The sequence below is a fragment of the Oncorhynchus gorbuscha genome, linkage group LG26 (assembly GCF_021184085.1).
Source record: "Oncorhynchus gorbuscha isolate QuinsamMale2020 ecotype Even-year linkage group LG26, OgorEven_v1.0, whole genome shotgun sequence".
Lineage (NCBI taxonomy): Eukaryota > Metazoa > Chordata > Actinopteri > Salmoniformes > Salmonidae > Oncorhynchus > Oncorhynchus gorbuscha.
The window spans coordinates 18,899,354-18,922,040 of NC_060198.1; the positions used below are offsets into that span (position 1 = coordinate 18,899,354).

A 22,687-nucleotide genomic window follows, 5' to 3' on the forward strand; every position below is an offset into this window, starting at 1 on the left:
AAACGGGATAAATATTTTACCTCACTGGTTAGAGGACAACCTGCAGAAGACAGTCAGCTGCATTTGGGAGTGATACATTTAAATGTAGGGGACGTTGAACAAAGGAACACAACACTTATTTGTCATAACTCATCGATATCATGCTAAAATCATTTGTGTGACAGAAGGGAAATGAGGTTGCACGTCCTGTTAAAACTAACAGCTCAAAAACCACACGAATCTGGGAATAATGTGTACATCATTGGTTAGAGGACAATTTGTAGAAAACAGCTAGCTACATTTTGAAGTGTTGCATTTTGATTCAAGTGGGTCACCAACGTGGTAAGTTTAACACAACTCTTTTTTTGTGAGTCACTTTTTGTTAAATAACTAATAATAACTCTTTCAATTCAGAGCCTGGATTTTCCCCCTGAGGCTAATATCCATATCACGTTGAAACCAATAGAACAGAGGACAAACATTTAGAGTTCTACATTGTGACATCATTAAAATACTCCTACTATAATGTTAAAACATTCTACATTGTGACATTATTTAATTGATATGATTTTTCAAATTCAACTCCTTCATGTATGTTTTTTCTGATGTTTGATCAGAGATCTTTTACCAGAGTATCTCTTCCCACATTGATCACAGCCATGAGATTTCTCTCCTGTGTGTGTTCTCTGGTGTTCTTTCAGGATGTTTAGCTGAGTAAAACTTCCCACACTGACTCGCTGGTGTCTAGTCAGATGGCTAGATTTAGTAAAAATCTTCCCACATTGATCAAAGCCTAAAAGGTTTCTCTCCTGTGTGTTCTCTGGTGTATAGTCAGATTGCTAGATTTAGTAAAAATCTTCCCACATTGATCACAGCCTAAAGGTTTCTCTCCTGTGTGTTCTCTGGTGTATAGTCAGATTGCTAGATTTAGTAAAAATCTTCCCACATTGATCACAACTATAAGATTTTTCTCCTGTGTATACTTGCTGGTGATTTTTAAGTTCTGATGAAGTTTTGTAACGTTTCCCACAGTCAGAGCAGCAGTGTGGTTTCTATCCTGTGGGTCTCTGCTGGTGTTTCTTGAGGTGTCCTGATCTGGAGAGACTCTTCTCTGTCTCGTCAGCATCATGAAGTTTTTGAGGCTCCCCAGAGGATCCACGATATTCACATCTCTCTCCTGTGTTAACGAAAATATCAGACAGATGGTTAAAGGCCCACAACAGCAGAAATCCACTGTTTATTTGAGATAAACGTTGATGCCCAGAGCATTGTCATGAAGTTGTACAATAATTCACGTCTATTAAATTATATGACAATTGTCTTGTTTTCACAGTAGTAAAATCGATGATTGTTAAGTTATTTGTGTTGTTGAAACTCTAAGCAGTGTGCCATATGACCTTTGGTCTCCAATATAGGCCCCTTTCTGTGTTTGCTAAAATTGCAGCAGGAGGGCGATGCACACACAATTTGGTTGCAGAATCTCCTCCATGCTAATGAGGAAACCACTAATTATGGATGTAGTATATCTGGTTGTAGAAACTCCTCCCAGCTAATGAGGAAACCACTATTTATGGATGTAGTATATCTGCCTGGAGCCAAAATGGTGAGCGAAGATTTTAGTTTTCCACAATGTATTCTGAATATTATAGCGCAAGATCAGGAGTGCTACTCAAGGAAACTCACATTAAAGCTCTGTGTCTATTCACTAGTTCACCACCGTGGGGAAAAAATCAGGGGAGTTCTCATAGGCTGAGGAGCAACAACATTTACAGGTTGCTATGAGTGCAATACGCATAACTTTTTTATACGAAAAAAAACACTTCAACCAGTAAAATGCTCCTTGGCTAGCTTTGCCATCAGCCTGACAATAAGGGTTTGTTCACTAATTGTTTACAAATTGGCACATAACTTCAGCTAACAACAAATATACCCATGTCGTGATGTTTATCATTTGACTGGCATTCAGAAAATGATTTCCTGGATCAGCTGATGATAGTTGAACATGTGATTGCAACTAAACAGCTACAGTATTAAGTATTATGTGTAATTATTGATCCATTGGGGTGTTGTCAATAAAGTTAAGGTGACTCTCGGTTAGAACCATTGGATTTAGCTAACTCTGAAATTATTTAGGATTTCTGTGCCCATGAAAACTGTTTTCTCAACGTAATATAAGGAGACACTAAATGTTACGTAGGTAGATCTCAGAGATCTGAATATGAAAAACTGTCCTAACAGGACAATAACCTAAACCACAAGGCCAAATCTACACTGGAGGAGCTTACCAAGGTGACATTGAATGTTCCTGAGTGGCCTAGTTACAGTATTGACTTAAATCGTCTTGAAAGTCAATGGCAAGACTTCAAAATGGCTTTCTTGCAATGAACAACAACCAACTTGACAGAACAGGAAGGATTTTTAAAAGAACAATGAATATTCACATTAGCATCAGTCGCCTATTGGATGACATCACAACATCCCATCAAGCCAACTCCTTGAAAGCCTTACTATGTATGACATCATTCACTCCTTCCAGTTTGTAATTATCTCTAAAAAAAAAACTATTTTGCTCAAAACATTTATTTGTTTCCCTTTAGGGTGTTTATACTTTACTGTATTTCTATATCACTTTTCGACATGAAAAGTATTTTTTTAAATCACTAGAGGACGCCATGAACAATTCCTACAGTACAAAAACATATTCAAGTGTAGAATGTAAAATCACACATTTAGTTCAACAACTGAAGAGTTTGTGTTCCCCTGCTTTTTATTAAGATAATACTCACTGTATAAACTGGTGTTAATCAGATCAATGTCCCTGTTTTATAAGATTAGTACTCACTGTAATTTACTGGTGTTAATCAGATCTCCAGTCTTCTCTTCTTCGTCCTCCTCTAATGTGACAGTAATCTCCCCTTCTTCATCCTTCATTCCAAAAACGTCTTCATCTTCTTTCACTTCATCCTCCACTCCAAAAACTGCATCTTCATCCTCTTCTTTCACAGTAACATCCTCCTCCTCTTTCACTCTGAACGCGTCTTTCTCTTCTTCTTTCACAGTAACACCCTCACCCTCTACTTGTTTGTGTATTGTAACAGCCTCCTCTTCCGCCTCCTCTTTCACGAGAGCTTCTTTCTCCGTCCAGCAAACCACCTCTTCTTTATCAGGAGGAGAGTAGCTTGGTGAACTCATGTTCGGGGATAATGGCTAGTTAGCATTAGCCAGCTAGTTGACTTACAACGTAAATATTAAATTTAAAAGTATTTTAGATAAACTTTTGTAATTGACCAAATACTTATTTTCCACCATAATTTGCAAATACACATCTTTTTAAGTGGGAGAACTTGCACAATTGATGGCTGACTAAATACTTTTTTGCCCCACTGTATGTACTGTATTCTATTCTACTGCATCTTAGTCTATGCTGCTCTGGCATCGCTCGGCCAAAGATTTATATATTCTTAATTCCATTCCTTTATATTGTGTGTATTGTTAATTTGACTGTTGGAGCTAGAAACACAAGCATTTTTCTACACCCACAATAACATCTGCTAAACAAGTGTATGTGACAAATAAAATGTGATTTGATGTATATAGGTCTGGTGTCGGTTATTCTACACCCTGTGGATCTCCTGCATGTATTTTCTGATGTTGAATCAGACCACTTGAATGAGAGTATCTCTTGTCACACTGATCACAGCTATAAGGCTTCTCTCCTGTGTGTGTTCTCTGGTGTTGTGTCAGGTTTCTTAGGGAAGCAAAGCTCTTCAAAGTCAGAGCAGATCAGTGTCTCCTGTGTGTGCTCTCTGGTGATAAAACTCTTCCCACACTGATTACAGCTATATGATTTCTATCATGTGTGTGTTCTCTGGTGTCTATTCAGGCTGTTTGACTGAGTAAAACTCTTCCCACACTGATTACAGCTATAAGGTTTCTCCCCTGTGTGTGTTCTCTGGTGTCCTTTAAGGTGTTCTATCCGAGAAAATCTTTTCCCACATTGCTCACAGCTATATGGCTGCTCTCCTGTGTGTGTTCTCTGGTGTGATACCAGGTTGCTTGACTGAGTAAAACTCTTGCCACATTGCTCACAGCTATATGGCTGCTCTCCTGTGTGTGTTCTCTGGTGTAATAGCAGGTTGCGTGACTGAGTAAAACTCTTGCCACACTGGTCACAGATATAAGGCTTCTCCCCTGTGTGTGTTCTCTGGTGCTCTTTAAGGCGTTCTCCCCGAGAAAAGTTTTTCCCACATTGCTCACAGCTATACGGCTGCTCTCCTGTGTGTATTCTCTGGTGTGATACCAGGTTGCTTGACTGAGTAAAACTCTTGCCACACTGATCACATCTGTATGGCTGCTCTCCTGTGTGTGTTCTCTGGTGTGATACCAGGTTGCTTGCCTGAGTAAAACTCTTGCCACACTGTTCACAGCTGTAAGGCTTATCTCTTGTGTGTGTTCTCTGGTGTGTTTTCAGATTACTTGAATGAGTAAAACTCTTCCCACATTGATTACAGCTATAAGGCTTCTCCCCTGTGTGTACCCGCTGGTGATTTTTAAGTTCTGATGAAGATTTGAAACGTTTCCCACAGTCAGAGCAGCAGTGTGGTTTCTTTCCTGTGTGTCTCTGATGGTGTTTCTTGAGGTGTTCTGATCTGGAGAGACTCTTCTCTGCCTCTTCAGCATCATGATGTTGTTGAGACTCCCCAGAGGATTCACGATGGTCACATCTCTCTCCTGTGTGAAAGTCAGATAGTCAATGTAGTGAATGTTTTTACAAACTTTGACAAATGTTTCCTAAGTCCTGTTGGTCCTGTTGTCTTGTTGGTCCACCAGCCAGTGTAGCAGGCAGATGAAAGAAAATACACGCCGCTGATTTTCTACCAAATATTTTTGTTGCAATGACTGACTACACCAATAATCACAACAACAAGAAATGAATGAGCAGCTTGGCAATGTTTGTAAAACAAGAAATGTAAGCATGAAGTAATGTGGTAAGTTGCTCCTTGTAATCACATTTTTGTGACAAGTCTTTTAACCAATGTGTTAAAATAATTAATTTAAATACATTAGTAATGATGAATAGTTGTACAAGTGAACATCAAGAATCACCAAAGTGCCTCCATATCACAACACATCACTACACACCACACTGTCCTGCCAGATAAACTGCTGACTTATTATTATAGTTCAGGGCTCTACGCTGACATGTGTTCCTAAGTGTATATACTGAACAAAAAAATAAACGCAACACAGAAAGTGTTGGTCCCATGTTTCATGCGGGATCATCTGAGGAGGGGTGCTGAGGAGTATTTCTGTCTGTAATAAAGATCATCAAGGACAACAACCACCCGAGCCACTGCCTGTTCACCCCGCTATCATCCAGAAGGCGAGGTCAGTACAGGTGCATCAAAGCTGGGACCGAGTGACTGAAAAACAGCTTCTATCTCAAGGCCATCAGACTGTTAAACAGCCACCACTAACATTGAGTGGCTGCTGCCAACACACTGACTCAACTCCAGCCACTTTAATAATGGGAATTGATGTAAAATATATCACTAGCCACATTAAACAATGCTACTTATATAATGTTTACATACCCTACATTATTAATCTCATATGTATACGTATATACTGTACTCTATATCATCTACTGCATCTTTATGTAATACATGTATCACTAGCCACTTTAAACTATGCCACTTTGTTTACATACTCATCTCATATGTATATACTGTACTCGATACCATTTACATTTACATTTAAGTCATTTAGCAGACGCTCTTATCCAGAGCGACTTACAAATCTACTGCATCTTGCCTATGCCGCTCTGTACCATCACTCATTCATATATCTTTATGTACATATTCTTTATCCCTTTACACTTATGTGTATAAGGTAGTAGTTTTGGAATAGTTAGCTAGATTACTCGTTGGTTATTACTGCATTGTCGGAACTAGAAGCACAAGCATTTCGCTACACTCGCATTAACATCTGCTAACCATGTGTATGTGACAAATAACATTTGATTAGATTTGATTTGAAAGCCTTTTTGTGTGGATAACTCATTCTGATTGGCTGGGCCTTGCACCCCAGTGGGTGGCCTATGGCAGCACACCTGCCCAGTCGTGAAATCCATAGATTAGGGCCTAATGAATTTATTTAAATTGACTTCTATGAACTGTAAGTCCGTAAAATCTTTGAAATGGTTGCGTTTATATATTTGTTGAGAAGTTAGGTGCAGGGCAATTCCAGAGTAACGAAATTACACCAGACTCCGATTTTTTATTTTAAAATGTATGCAAAACAAAAACCACAGCTGCTTTAAAACCACGTTTGTATTCATCAGTTCAACAACTGCAGCGTTTGTGCCCCAGTTATTAAATATTAGTATTTACTGGTGTTAATCTGACCTTCTGTCTCCTCCTCTCCTTCCTATTTCACTTCAAGAATTACATCCTCCTCTTCTTCTTTCACTGAAACGTCTTTCTATTCTTCTTTCACTGTAACAGCATCACCCTCTACTTCTTGTTTTTTTTACTGTGACATCCTCTTCTTCCTTCTCCTCCTTCACAACAATGTTCAGCCCCAGAACATCTTTCTTCGTCCAGCAGACCTCCTCTTCTTTAACAGGAGGAGAGTAGTTTAGGGAGTTCATGTTCGGGGATGTTAGCTAGCTGGATATCATTAGTGACTAGCCTAGTGCTAGGCAAATTTTAGACATCCGCCTGACTAACAACGTAAATATGAAAATAAATGGGGCAACTAACTGTAAAACAGAAGTATGTTTTAAACACATGAGCAAATATGCACTGAAACAGTCTAAAAAGCTTGAACGTTTAGGCCATGTCGCCTAGCAAGCTACTGAAGTGACTGACTCGCTGTTGTTGTTGTTGAAGGGTCCCGTCCACTAGATTATACATCCCACTGGCAGCATTGTTATCAGCTGACTGGATTGGGTAACGCAGTATAAGTAAATGTTTATTTTATTTCCTGACAAAAAAAGGGTATTTTTAAAATGTGTCATTAAATAATAATATTATATTGATATGTCGAAATGAAAGCATGTGTTTATTGATTAGTGAAGATTTGTAATGAATGAGAATTTAAACTTTACATCTAACGCTGCATTTAAGGCATCATATTCCTTCAGTCAAACAAACGCTCTGCAGCATAGTTTAACAGTGATCTAAGTTCTATGAAAGCTGCTGGGAGAAAGCTTTGTTTTCCTTGAGCTATTCTCCAGTTAACTGATACAGTTAGGCCCTGGTATATCAACAGACTGCAAACAAAGAGGCACTGAACACTGCACACAAGTTATACTTTACCAATCTCATTGCAAATGGTGATTGGAACCCCAGAATTATATTTTCTGTAGTAAAGAAATGAGTTCAACCACTTCGCTAACTCCTTCTTTACCCACTTCATTGAATAAAGTACTATTTTTCATGCATTTTTCAAATCCTAAAATCCAAAATAAAGAGCATTTGCTTCACTGTACAATCTACCCCTTGATTCAAACCTGCCCCCCTGCTTCACACTGAGCCTCCCAGCTACAGTTTCACCACATTCTCATTGACAACCCCAACATCTGTCTCTGAAATTGTCCATAATATGAGGTCAACTACCTGCCCCTTGGACCCTGTTCCCACAGGACTCATACAATCATAAATCACTTTCTTAATTCAGGCACTGTGCTTAATTCCCTTAAAACTGCCTCCATCAAACCAACATGAACCCTTCTCGTCTGGCTAGATACTACAGAACTACCCCTCTACCAACAATCCGCATGAACCCTTCCAGGCTGCCTGTATACAACTACAGAACTACCTCTCTACCAACAATCTGCATGAACCCTTCCAGTCTGACCGTATACAACTACAGAACTACCTCTCAACTACAGGCAACCTTAATTGGGGAGCCACCATGCTTCTACATCTGCATTGCTGTTTGGGATTTTAGGCTGAGATTCTATATATCACTTTGTGACATCAGCTGATGTAAAAAGGGCTTTGTAAAAATAGATTTTATAACCAGGTGTGGAGATCATCATAGTATAGTAGTGGTATTAGTAGTGTAGCTAGTACAATAACAAGGTGTGGAGACCATAGTATAGTAGTGGTACTAGTAGTGGAGCTAGTACAATAACAATGTGGAGACCATCATAGTATAGTAGTGGAGCTAGTACAATAAGATGTGGAGATCATCATAGTATAGTAGTGGTACTAGTACAATAACAAGGTGGAGACCATCATAGTTTAGTAGTGGAGCTAGTACAATAACAAGGTGTGGAGACCATCATAGTTTAGTAGTGGTACTAGTACAATAACAAGGTGGAGACCATCATAGTTTAGTAGTGGAGCTAGTACAATAAGATGTGGAGACCATCATAGTATAGTGGTGGTACTAGTACAATAACAAGGTGGAGACCATCATAGTAAAGTAGTGGTACTAGACCACCATCAATTTCAACTGACTTGAGAAGAAATAGGGAATTATTTGTGTAAGGGTGCCAATATATTTGGCTGCAGCTGTATCCAAACAAAGTAATTTAGCAATATCCAAATCATATATCAAATCAAATTCAAAGTTGGAGTGAAGAGTAGCAAAAATTAAATTAATCTATATAATAACTTAATAGACTAGAGTCCTGTCCAGGGGAAGTACTTGTACATCAACCTGCCTCACACTACAGAAACAGCTACAAGCCACGGCTACTTCCTTCCTTATATAATAATTTACATTTATCAATATCCAAATCATATTATGAATTACATCAGAGGGTTTATACTTGTATACAATCAATCAAAGTTCATAATGAAAAATGAAATACACATTTTAAAATATTTAATTTGATTTTAGACATGATCAAGATGAATAAACAACAGAAACAGGCCTGTTGTTTTGGTCAGATTTTCATGTCTGAATTCATTTAAACAATATGATTTACTGTGACAAACAAAAACACAAATTCCCAGTCAGAACACAGTCTCTCTATTCTCACATGTGATGTCAGGTCCTCTGACTGGGAAAATGTCTTTCCACACTGAGAGCAGTGGTATGTCTTCTCCTTCTGTGTATGTATTCTTTCATGCTTATTCAGATGCCTTAACCGGTTAAATCTCTTTCCACACTGGGAGCAGTGGTAGGTCTTATCCCCTCCTGAGTGTGTCCTGTCATGCCTAGTCAGGCGCATTTACTTGGCAAAACTCTTTCCACACAGGGAGCATTGGTAGAGCTTTTCTTGTGTGTGTCCCCTCATGCTTTTTCAGACTCGTTAACCACCTAAAACTCTTTTCACACTGGGAACAGTGGAAGGGCTTTTCTCCTGTATGTATTCTCTCATGTGCTTTCAGATGTAGTAATCTGGTAAAACTATTTCCACAGTAGGAGCAGTGGTGTTGTCTCGCTGGTTTGGGCATTTCTGTGTCTTGTTCCTCTGAAGGACTCTTTCTGCTATCAGAGTGAGAGTTTGGTCTCTCTCCTGCCAAAGAGTAATTTGTCTAAAGAGAGACCTGAATGAAATCTCCACATGATAAAACTGTCTTCCTATGAGGTTTAATCCAGACTAGATCCCTCAATAACCCAAGGTCAGTCTTCACAACATTACATCATTAATAATAAACTTGGTGATGGTGAGATTTAAAAACAAATGATGTAGAGCTCCAAATCTAATTTCTCAGGGAATATCATGTTTATTGACTGAACAGAGCTCTGTAATAATAGATAATGTCATGTTTTTAGGAGGAGCAGAGCTCTATAATAATAGATAATATCATGTTTATTGGCTGAGGAGAGCTCTATAATAATATATATTGTCATGTTTATTGGCTGAGCAGAGGTGTATAATAATAGATCATGTCATGTTTACAGGCTGAGCAGAGGTGTATAATAATAGATCTTGTCATGTATACAGGCTGAGTAGAGGTGTATAATAACATATATTACTATTTCAGTCAATGTTATAGGCTGCATTTGATCCAATGTTAATAACGTTTTGTTGGTGGCCCACTTCATCTCTAAAGTTATAATTACTATCTTTTCTAAATGATCACTCTTTAGTTCAGCCTTTCCTTGAAATGGCTATTTTGCCCATGTTTTTTGTGGACTAACAAACGTTTGTGCCCTTGTCCAGTCTCCCCAAAGCGCTGGTCCTTTTGCTAATATGTTCAGTCTCCCCAAAGCGCTTGTCCTTTTGCTAATATTTTCAGTTTTCCTAAAATGCTTGTCCTTTTGCTAATATGTTCAGTCTCCCCAAAGCGCTTGTCCTTTTGCTAATATTTTCAGTTTTCCTAAAATGCTTGTCCTTTTGCTAATATGTTCAGTCTCCCCAAAACACTTGTCCATTTCATGTCAATAATGCTTCTTATTTTCTGTATTTCTCCAACATTATTTAGAAATCTGCTTTTTGTGGGTATACACACGCCATGCAATGTCTACAATAGACACACGTCACCCTGTGAGACAGTTAACTTGTGATTTTGTGGTGGGTGGGAGGGGGACTCTCTACACATGTCACAGTTAAGCAATAAGGCCCGAGAAAGTGTAGTACATGGCCAATATAGCATGGTTAAAGACTGTTCTTATGCACAACGCAAAGTGCCTGGATACAGCCCTTAGCCGTGGTATATTGGCCATATATCACAAACACGAGGTGGCTTATTGCAATTATAAACTGGTTACCAGTGTAATTAGAAGGGTAAAAATACATGTTTTGTCATACCCATGGTATACGGCCTGAAATACCACAGCTGTCAGCCAATCAGCATTCAGGGCTTTATCACCTATTTTAAAATGTAGCTTTAACATTATATTATAACAAATTCCTATAGTAGAGAACAACATTTTCAAGTATAGAATTTCAGTAGCATGCTGCTTTAAAACCACACATTCGTTCAAAAACTTTGAGAGTTAGAGCCCGTTTTTAAGACAGTACTTACGGGTGGTAATCAGATCTCCTGACTCCTCTGTCAATATTCTCTCTTTCTCCTCCTTCACTTCAAAAACTGCATCCTCCTCTTTCTCTGCCTCCTCTTCTTTTACTGTAACATCCTCCTCCTCTTTCACTCTGAAGGCATCTTCCTCTTCTTTCACTGAAACATATTTCTCTTCTTTCATTGTAACAGCCTCACACTCTTTTTTTACTGTGACGTCCTCTTCTTCCTCCTCCTCTTTCACAAGAGCTTCTTTCTCCGACCAGCAGACCGCTTCTTTAACAAGAGGGGAGTACTTAATGGAGCTCATGGTCGGGGATATTAGCTAGCTAGCTATCATTAGCAACTAGGCTATTGCTAACTTAACCAGCCAACTACTATAGCTGACTAATACAAAATAACGTAATATTAAATTAAATAGGTTAACAAGTAGATACGACAGAAGTGTGTCTAAAACACACTAGCTAATATACACCGAAAGCGTAACAGCTTTAATCGTTCGGCTATGTTGGCTAGCAAGCTACCGAGGTGGTTGACGAGCAGTTTCTGAAGAACCGTCCACTAGATTATAAATCACTCTGGCAGCATCGCCTGAAAGACGCACATCGCCGTCTGCTGTCTGGAGGGGAAACGCAGTTGAGGATCATATTTTATTTTCAGACAAAGTTGATTTTAAATTGATTTAATTAAATAATACAATTAAATGCGACATGCAAAGACAGGATTGTGTTGATTGATTAGTGCGAATAAAAAATGTTTACTACAGCAAATGTAAGGCAGTTTCATTCAGTCATACTAAATCTAAATAAGTAGCTAGCTACTGTAGGTATATACTGCTCCTACATGGTGTAACAATACATCATGTAGATGTATATAATGAACAGACTATGTCTTTACTGCTCCTACATAGTGTAACAATACATCATGTAGATGTATATAATGAACAGACTAGGTCTTTACTGCTCCTACATGGTGTAACAATACATCATGTAGATGTATATAATGAACAGACTAGGTCCATACTGCTCTAACATGGTGTAACAATACATCATGTAGATGTATATAATGAACAGACTAGGTCTATACTGCTCCTACATGGTGTAACAGTACATCATGTAGATGTATATAATGAACAGACTAGGTCTATACTGCTCCTACGTGGTGTAACAATACATCATGTAGATGTATATAATGAAAAGACAAGGTCTATACTGCTCTAACATGGTGTAACAATACATCACGTAGATGTATATAATGAACAGACTAGGTCTTTACTGCTCCTACATAGTGTAACAATACATCATGTAGATGTATATAATGAACAGACTAGGTCTATACTGCTCCTACATGGTGTAACAATACATCATGTAGATGTATATAATGAACAGACTAGGTCCATACTGCTCTAACATGGTGTAACAGTACATCATGTAGATGTATATAATGAACAGACTAGGTCTATACTGCTTCTACATGGTGTAACAATACATCATGTAGATGTATATAATGAACAGACTAGGTCTGGTGTGGGGCTTTAAGGCCATACGTGTGATGTAAAATCTAGTAGACGGAACGCTTCTTTCAACAGCAGCAACAATTAGTCAGCCACCTCGGTAGCTTGCTAGACAAAATAGCCGAACCAATAAAGCTCTTTAGACGCTTTAGTGTATATTAGCCACTGTTTTAACCCCTCTTCTGTCGTCTAGTTAGTTATCCGATTTACTTTCATATTTATGGTGTTGTTGTTATTAGTCAGCTAGCGGGGCTGATTAAGTTAGCATTAGCCTAGCTAACATCCCCGACCATGAGCTCACTAAACTACTCTCCTCCTGCTAAAGAAGAGGAGGTCTGCTGGACGGAGAAAGAGGGTATGTGGCTGAACGTTGTCGTGAAAGAGGAGGAAGAGGATGTAAAAATACAAAAACAAATAGAGGGTGAGGATGTTACAGTGAAAGAAGAAGAGAAAGACATTACAGTGAAAGAAGAGGAAGACGCATTCAGAGTGAAAGAGGAGGAGGATGTTACAGTAAAAGAAGAGGAGGAAGAGAAAGAGGAGGATGCAGTTTTTGGAGTGAAGGAGGAGGTGGAGATGACTGTCACATTGGAAGAAGAAAATGAAGAGGAGGACCTGGATATCTGGGTTCGGTTTCCCCAAAGGCATGGCATGCGGGAGCGTAATCATCGACTGACACTAATTAGCATAACGCAACGGACATAAATATTCCTAGAAAATATTCCTATTCATGAAAATCACAAATGAAATATATTGAGACACAGCTTAGCCTTTAATCACCCTGTCATCTCAGGTTTTCAAAATATGCTTTACAGCCAAAGCTAGACAAGCATTTGTATAAGTTTATCGATAGCCTAGCATAGCATTTTGTCCAGCTAGCAGCAGGTAACTTGGTCACGGAAATCAGAAAAGCAATCAAATTAAATCGTTTACCTTTGATGAGCTTCGGATGTTTTCACTCAAGAGACTCCCAGTTAGATAGCAAATGTTCCTTTTTTCCAAAAAATATTATTTTTGTAGGCGAAATAGCTCTGTTTGTTCTTCACGTTTGGCTGAGAAATCGCCCGAAAATTGCAGTCACGAAAACGGCGGAAAATATTCCAAATTAGCTCCATAATATCGATAGAAACATGGCAAACGTTGTTTATAATCAATCCTCAAGGTGTTTTTCAAATATTTATTTGATAATATATCCATTGGGACAATTTGTTTTTCAGTAGGACCGATTGGAATAATGGCTACCTCTGTATTTTACACGAGAGTCATTCTGGGAGCCATCAGGTGACCACTTGTGCAATGTAGCCGCCTATGGGTATTCTTCAACATAAATGCGTAAAACTACATCACAATGCTGTAGACACCTTCGGGAATACGGAGAACGAGTAATCGGATTGATAGCCCATTCACTGTTCAATAGGGACACATTGGAACGCAACGCTTTCAAAACATGAGGCTCTTCCGGATTGGATTTTTCTCAGGCTTTCGCCTACAACATCAGTTCTGTTATACTCACAGACAATGATTTTACAGTTTTGGAAACTTTAGAGTGTTTTCTATGCTAAGCTGTCAATTATATGCATATTCTAGCATCTTGTCCTGACAAAATATCCCGTTTACTACGGGAATGTTTTTTTTCTCCAAAAATGAAAATACTGCCCCCTAGTCACAAAAGGTTATTAACACAGTGCCCAAAGAAGGGCTAGATGTATACAGAATGGTGTCGTCTGCGTAGAGGGTGCCCATGGTTACGGATTTAGGGTTGTACCTGGTAGGTCCCTTAATAATTTGTGTGAGATTGAGGGCATCTATCTTAGATTGTAGGACAGCCGGGGTGTTAAGCATATCTCAGTTTAGGTCACCTAACAGTACTAACTCTGAAGATAGGATGGGGGGCAATCAATTCACATATGGATTCCAGGGCACAGATCGGGGCTGAAGGGGGTCAATGGTGAGAGACGTGTTTCTGGAAAGGTAGATTTTTAACAGTAGAAGCTCGAATTGTTTGGGTACAGACCTGGATACTATGACAGAACTCTGCAGGCTATCTCTGCAGTAGATTGCAACTCCGCCCCCTTTGGCAGTTCTATCTTGTTGGAAGATGTTGTAGTTGGAGATGGAAATGTCAGGAATTTTGGTGGCCTTCCTAATTAATGATTTAGACACGACTAGGACATCAGGGTTGGTGGAGTGTGCTAAAGCCGTGAATAAAACAAACTTAGGGAGGAAGCTTAAAAATAGAGGAGTCTTAAAAACATAGGCACAAACTCTGCAGTTGTTGAACTAATGCGTTGTGCTAAAGGGGAAATCTGCAATAGCTACATCCATATTTAGACATTTTAAATTTGTTTATTTATAGGCATTGATTCATGAAGAATATAACACATGCCTCATGAGCTTAGTTCAACTGTTGTACCCCATCAGAACCCACAATAATATTTTTTTACATTTACATTTACATTTAAGTAATTTAGCAGACGCTCTTATCCAGAGCGACTCACTCCTATGTTTAGAAACAATGTAACCCACCACTGTAGCCTCAACATGGTTAAAACTATAATGTTGATATCATGAATGATATCATGGATGGTCAGTCCTTGCATCCACAGCTCTGTCTATGAATTTGAGAGTGTAATGGATATCCTTCTCTTCGCCTGAGGAGGAGTAAGGATCGGACCAAAGTGCAGCGTGGTAAGTGTTCATGCTGATTTTTAATTCAAACTCAGAACACTAAACAAAAAATAACAATGTGAATTTACAAAACCGAAACAGTACCGTGTGGCCAAAACACTCACACGGAAACAAACACCCACAAACCAAGAGTGAAACCCAGGCTACCTAAGTATGATTCTCAATCGGAGACAACTAACGACACCTGCCTCTGATTGAGAACCACACTAGGCCGAACACAAAAAACAACATAGAAAAACCAACATAAACTGCGCACCCAAACTCACACCCTGACGATACTAAAACAAAGAATAAAATAACAGAACTATGGTCAGAACGTGACAGTACCCCCCCCCCCAAAGTTGCGGACTCCGGCCGTAAAACCTGAACCTATAGGGGAGGGTCTGGGTGGGCGTCTGTCCGCGGTGGCGGCTCTGGCGCGGGACGTGGAGCCCACTTCAACCGCCCCGTGGCCTCTTACGAGCGGCGACGCTCGCCGCTGACCCCCGACTGGGTACCCTAGCCATGGGTACCGAATGGACGGGAGATTTTGGCAGCGCCGGACAGGCGGGAGACTCCGGCAGCGCCGGACAGGCGGGGGACTCCGGCCACTCCTGGCTGACTGATGGCTCCTGGCTGGCTGATGGCTCCGGCGACTCCTGGCTGTCTGGCGGCTCCGGCGGCTCAGGATAAGACTGGCGGCTCCGGCGGCTCAGGATAAGACTGGCGGCTCCGGCGGCTCAGGATAAGACTGGCGGCTCCGGCGGCTCAGGATAAGACTGGCGGCTCTGGCGGCTCAGGACAGATGGGAGACTCTTGCGGCTCAGGACAGACGGGAGACTCTGGCGGCTCAGGACAGACCGGAGACTCTGGCGGCTCAGGACAGACCGGAGACTCTGGCGGCTCAGGACAGACGGGAGACTCTGGCGGCTCAGGACAGACGGGAGACTCTGGCGGCTCAGGACAGACGGGAGACTCTGGCGGCTCAGGACAGACGGGAGACTCTGGCGGCTCAGGACAGACGGGAGACTCTGGCGGCTCAGGACAGACGGGAGACCTGTAGGGAGAAGACGGAGAGACAGCTAGGAGCGTGGGGCTGGCACAGGAGGCCTGGTGCGTGGAGGTGACACCGGATCGGACCGTGCAGGCGCACTGGAGCTCTTGAACACCGAGCCTGCCCAACCTTACCTGGTTGAATGCTCCCCGTAGCCAGGCCAGTGCGGTGAGGTGGAATAGCCCGCACTGGGCTGTGCTGGTAAGGCTGGTGCCATGTACGCCAGCCGGAGGAGACTCACTGGAGACCAGATGCGTAGAGCCGGCTTCATTACTCCTGGCTCAGATCCGCTGATACGAGGATCTGCGATGTAGCGCACCGGGCTATGCGTGCGCACAGGGGACACCGTGCGCCTCCCCGCATAACACGGTGCCTACCCGGTCAACCACTCGCCACGGTAAGCACGGGGAGTTGGCTCAGGTCTTCTACCTGACTTAGCCACACTCTCCGTGTTCCCCTCCCAAGAAATTTTTGGGGGTGCCTTTCGTGCCTGTTGCACTGCCGTGCTAACTCCTCATATCGCCGCTGCTCGGCTTTAGCTGCCTCCAGCTCTTCCCATGTCCATTCCTACAGATAGCTCTTCTCCTCCTTCTCACACTGCTTGGTCTTCTTTTGGTGGGTGGTTCTGTAACGGTTGTCGTTGGTGGAAGAAGGAGTAGGCCAAAGCGCAGCGTGGTACATGTTCATTATTTACTTTTAATACACTGAACACAAAAGAACAAGAGAATAAATGAAAACCGAAACAGTCCCATATGGTGCAAACACTGAAACGGAAAATAACCACCCACAAACAAAAGTGGGAAAACAGGCTACCTAAGTATGGTTCTCAATCAGAGACAACGATTGACAGCTGCCTCTGATTGGGAACCATACCAGGTCAAACAGAAATCTAAACACAAGAACAAAACATAAAATGCCCACCCCAACTCACGCCCTGACCAACCTAAAATAGAGACATAGAAAAGGAACTAAGGTCAGGACGTGACACACGTACAACCTGATTTCCTCCCTAATCGATATCAGTGATTTATTGCTACTTGTCAAAACAACAGTGTTTTTGGTGCTTGTGCAGTTTATAAGGAGCTTGTTTTAAAAAATACAAGTAATACAATTATTGTGGCAGATGTTTGTGCATATAGCACATGTTAGGTTTTCAATTTATCCCAAAATGTTGCTGCATATTGGTTATTAATTTGGACACGTTAAAACTGTGTTTTGACATTGGGGCTATCCCACCAAGCAAAATGTAATTGAAAAGATGTTTAAAATATGACTATGAAATCAAATATTTCATATTTACATGTCAGGTAACATTTGGTAGTGATATTTATTCATGCAACCAACTGACAATTTTTTGTTGCCCTGTTTTTAGAATATCAAGGTTAATTCTCATGTGTGCCAAACCAAATGTTCTAGAGGAGCCACTGCCAGCTAGCCTACTTCAGCAGTACTGTATCATTTTAATCATTTTAGTCAATAAGATTCTTGCTACGTAAGCTTAACTTTCTGAACATTCGAGACGTGTTGTCCACTTGTCATTCCAATTTCCTTTGCATTAGCGTAGCCTCTTCTGTAGCCTGTCAACTATGTGTCTGTCTATCCCTGTTCTCTCCTCTCTGCACAGACCATACAAACGCTCCACACCGCGTGGCCGCGGCCACCCTAATCTGGTGGTCCCTGCGCGCACGACCAACGTGGAGTTCCAGGTCTCCGGTAGCCTCTGGAACTGCCGATCTGCGGCCAACAAAGCAGAGTTCATCTCAGCCTATGCCTCCCTCCAGTCCCTCGACTTCTTGGCACTGACGGAAACATGGATCACCACAGACAACACTGCTACTCCTTACTGCTCTCTCTTCGTCCGCCCACGTGTTCTCGCACACCCCGAGAGCTTCTGGTCAGCGGGGTGGTGGCACCGGGATCCTCATCTCTCCCAAGTGGTCATTCTCTCTTTCTCCCCTTACCCATCTGTCTATCGCCTCCTTTGAATTCCATGCTGTCACAGTTACCAGCCCTTTCAAGCTTAACATCCTTATCATTTATCGCCCTCCAGGTTCCCTCGGAGAGTTCATCAATGAGCTTGATGCCTTGATAAGCTCCTTTCCTGAGGACGGCTCACCTCTCACAGTTCTGGGCGACTTTAACCTCCCCACGTCTACCTTTGACTCATTCCTCTCTGCCTCCTTCTTTCCACTCCTCTCCTCTTTTGACCTCACCCTCTCACCTTCCCCCCTACTCACAAGGCAGGCAATACGCTCGACCTCATCTTTACTAGATGCTGTTCTTCCACTAACCTCATTGCAACTCCCCTCCAAGTCTCCGACCACTACCTTGTATCCTTTTCCCTCTCGCTCTCATCCAACACCTCCCACACTGCCCCTACTCGGATGGTATCGCGCCGTCCCAACTTTCGCTCTCTCTCCCCCGCTACTCTCTCCTCTTCCATCCTATCATCTCTTCCCTCTGCTCAAACCTTCTCCAACCTATCTCCTGATTCTGCCTCCTCAACCCTCCTCTCCTCCCTTTCTGCATCCTTTGACTCTCTATGTCCCCTATCCTCCAGGCCGGCTCGGTCCTCCCCTCCCGCTCCGTGGCTCGACGACTCATTGCGAGCTCACAGAACAGGGCTCCGGGCAGCCGAGCGGAAATGGAGGAAAACTCGCCTCCCTGCGGACCTGGCATCCTTTCACTCCCTCCTCTCTACATTTTCCTCCTCTGTCTCTGCTGCTAAAGCCACTTTCTACCACTCTAAATTCCAAGCATCCGCCTCTAACCCTAGGAAGCTCTTTGCCACCTTCTCCTCCCTCCTGAATCCTCCTCCCCCCTCCTCCCTCTCTGCAGATGACTTCGTCAACCATTTTGAAAAGAAGATCGACGACATCCGATCCTCGTTCGCTAAGTCAAACGACACCGCTGGTTCTGCTCACACTGCCCTACCCTGTGCTCTGACCTCTTTCTCCCCTCTCTCTCCAGATGAAATCTCGCGTCTTGTGATGGCCGGCCGCCCAACAACCTGCCCGCTTGACCCTATCCCCTCCTCTCTTCTCCAGACCATTTCCGGAGACCTTCTCCCTTACCTCACCTCGCTCATCAACTCATCCCTGACAGCTGGCTACGTCCCTTCCGTCTTCAAGAGAGCGAGAGTTGCACCCCTTCTGAAAAAACCTACACTCGATCCCTCCGATGTCAACAACTACAGACCAGTATCCCTTCTTTCTTTCCTCTCCAAAACTCTTGAACGTGCCGTCCTTGGCCAGCTCTCCCGCTATCTCTCTCTGAATGACCTTCTTGATCCAAATCAGTCAGGTTTCAAGACTAGTCATTCAACTGAGACTGCTCTTCTCTGTATCACGGAGGCGCTCCGCACTGCTAAAGCTAACTCTCTCTCCTCTGCTCTCATCCTTCTAGACCTATCGGCTGCCTTCGATACTGTGAACCATCAGATCCTCCTCTCCACCCTCTCCGAGTTGGGCATCTCCGGCGCGGCCCACGCTTGGATTGCGTCCTACCTGACAGGTCGCTCCTACCAGGTGGCGTGGAGAGAATCTGTCTCCTCACCACGCGCTCTCACCACTGGTGTCCCCCAGGGCTCTGTTCTAGGCCCTCTCCTATTCTCGCTATACACCAAGTCACTTGGCTCTGTCATAACCTCACATGGTCTCTCCTATCATTGCTATGCAGACGACACACAATTAATCTTCTCCTTTCCCCCTTCTGATGACCAGGTGGCGAATCGCATCTCTGCATGTCTGGCAGACATATCAGTGTGGATGACGGATCACCACCTCAAGCTGAACCTCGGCAAGACGGAGCTGCTCTTCCTCCCGGGGAAGGACTGCCCGTTCCATGATCTCGCCATCACGGTTGACAACTCCATTGTGTCCTCCTCCCAGAGCGCTAAGAACCTTGGCGTGATCCTGGACAACACCCTGTCATTCTCAACTAACATCAAGGCGGTGGCCCGTTCCTGTAGGTTCATGCTCTACAACATCCGCAGAGTACGACCCTGTCTCACACAGGAAGCGGCGCAGGTCCTAATCCAGGCACTTGTCATCTCCCGTCTGGATTACTCCAACTCGGTGTTGGCTGGGCTCCCTGCCTGTGCCATTAAACCCCTACAACTCATCCAGAACGCCGCAGCCCGTCTGGTGTTCAACCTTCCCAAGTTCTCTCACGTCACCCCGCTCCTCCGCTCTCTCCACTTGCTTCCAGTTGAAGCTCGCATCCGCTACAAGACCATGGTGCTTGCCTACGGAGCTGTGAGGGGAACGGCACCTCAGTACCTCCAGGCTCTGATCAGGCCCTACACCCAAACAAGGGCACTGCGTTCATCCACCTCTGGCCTGCTCGCCTCCCTACCACTGAGGAAGTACAGTTCCCGTCCAGCCCAGTCAAAACTGTTCGCTGCTCTGGCCCCCCAATGGTGGAACAAACTCCCTCACGACGCCAGGACAGCGGAGTCAATCACCACCTTCCGGAGACACCTGAAACCCCACCTCTTTAAGGAATACCTAGGATAGGATAAGTAATCATTCTCACCCCCCCCCTTTAAGATTTAGATGCACTATTGTAAAGTGACTGTTCCACTGGATGTCATAAGGTGAATGCACCAATTTGTAAGTTGCTCTGGATAAGAGCGTCTGCTAAATGACTTAAATGTAAATGTTAAATGTAGGATGACATTGGGGACTGGGCCCGATGCAACAACATGCCTATCGAGTGAACCCTGAAAAGAGAGAGAAGCTCCGCAGTGAGGTGGAAAGTTACTACGGATATCGCAGGAGTTTCCTCTTGAATTCAGATTTGTCCGTGGTAAGGACAACTTGGTTGCTGATCATCTCTGGCGTGGGCAGTTAAAAAGATTTGTGTTTTGCGTTTAGCCAGTGTGTTACCATGATCACAATTTATTTGGAGTTTTATCTCTTATTCTTTTCCGTATTGAAACTGCACTGTTGGTTCGGGGCTTGTAAGGAATTATTTCACTCTTGTATTCGGCACATGTGACTAATATAATTTGATTTTTGTTTGGGCTCGTTCCAAGGGACGAGAGTTCTAGAAGCTAGTGAGTTTTAGGAAGACGAGAGTTCTAGAAACTAGTGAGTTTTAGGATTCTAGAAAAAGGAGAAAAAAATCATTCGATTGTTTATTAATATTAAGGAATAGGTGTTTTTTTCTTGTTTTTAATTGTTGCCCGCCAGAAGCCACCATGTTTATATTGGTGAAGCATTGTAGTTGATTATAATGTGAAATGGAAGTTGTTTTCTGTTGGTGGTGAGCAAACTCTAGGATATATTTGTTGTCTTAAGGGGGAAGGTGTTCCAGGCTTTGGTTTTTCCATTTATGTCTTGAGGTTGGACTTTAGCACGTGTAGCTCGTTAGCACGTGTAACTCGTTAGCAGGTGTAGCTCGTTAACACTGATTGGTGTTACCTCGTTAGTCAGTATGTGTTACACCTGTGCTGGCTTGTCCATCTCGTTAGTGGGAAGGTTTTTCACCTGAGTTGGTCCAGATTATATTTAAGAGTGTCTGGCCCAGTGCTGGAGAGTGGAGAGTCAACACCTTTTAGTTTCTCCACCTTCGTCCTATTAAAGATGTATTCATTTCATGTCGAAGGTAGGATAGGAGGGAGAGTTTTTCCATTCTAAAAATCAGATTTTATCAGATTTTTCATTTTTTGTTTCTATTGGCTTCTGTGTAAAAGAGAGCTTTTTTTGTGAAGATGGCACAGAAAAATCCCCACATAGGGGTACCTGGGATTGGTCTGGTTAATACCGTGAGGTTCTCTTGGACAGATAAGGAGAAGGAGCCCTGGGGGAGAGAGACATTCGGGAGAAATGTTCTGATGGGATGCCTACAGCTGGAAGTAAAATATGTACTATGCCTTCAAGGGAATCCCATCGAGAAAGGATATGATGTGACGTTACAAGTGGAAGAAAAACACGACGAAGTTATGAAGAAGGTGAGAGAAGGAAAAGGAGCAAAACCCCTGTGCCATTACACGGTGACCAGCCTGGCAAGGAACAACTTCAGGGTGGTCACCGTAACCATGTACAATCCGCATGTGAAGGATGAAGAGGTGAGGGCCTTTCTGGGGAGATATATGGACAATGTCTCCTCAGCGAGGTACCTCAGGGACTCCCTGGATTTCTGGAACGGAAAGAGAGGTTTCCAGGCGTTACTCAGGGAGTCCCCGAAGAGTGTGGATGGCTACCTCCAACCTCCGGCGATGTTCTCCCTGGGGGCTGACAGGGGAACACTCTACTATGCACGTCAGCCCCATTTCTGCAGGCGTTGTATGGCCTATGGCCATACCCTGGCCTTGTGCAGTAACAAGAAATGTTGGTTTTGTGGGTCGGAAGAGCACGAGCCCAAGGCTTGCCACGGGTGTGGCTCCAGAGAACACCTGTGGCGTGATTGCCTGGCTCATCACAGGTCATACGCGTCTGCAGCTGGGAGGGAGCGGGGGATGGGGGGAGAAAAGAAAGGACGCGTGCGGATTGTACGGATGGCACAGGGGAAAGGACGGAGAAGGACGAAGAAGGGAAGAAG

At 43.0% G+C, this 22,687-nt stretch overlaps 1 protein-coding gene across 3 annotated transcripts; it reads right to left on the reverse strand.

The window, feature by feature from the left end:
* Nucleotides 1-873: 873 nt before the first annotated feature.
* Nucleotides 874-11,446, reverse strand: LOC124015805 (zinc finger protein 239-like). Of its 3 annotated transcripts, none has more exons than XM_046331288.1 (2): nt 10,914-11,446; nt 874-1,156 (listed from the first exon to the last, which is right to left on the reverse strand). In XM_046331288.1, exons 1-2 carry the CDS (start codon nt 11,215-11,217, stop codon nt 1,032-1,034), a joined length of 429 nt encoding a protein of 142 aa, XP_046187244.1. In that variant the 5' UTR covers nt 11,218-11,446; the 3' UTR covers nt 874-1,031. The 3 variants fall into 3 exon arrangements, with proteins under 3 accessions (XP_046187244.1, XP_046187245.1, XP_046187243.1); XM_046331289.1 differs by lacking the exon at nt 10,914-11,446 and adding an exon at nt 2,822-3,358; XM_046331287.1 differs by lacking the exon at nt 874-1,156 and adding an exon at nt 3,453-4,710.
* Between the last annotated feature and the right edge of the window lie 11,241 nt (nt 11,447-22,687).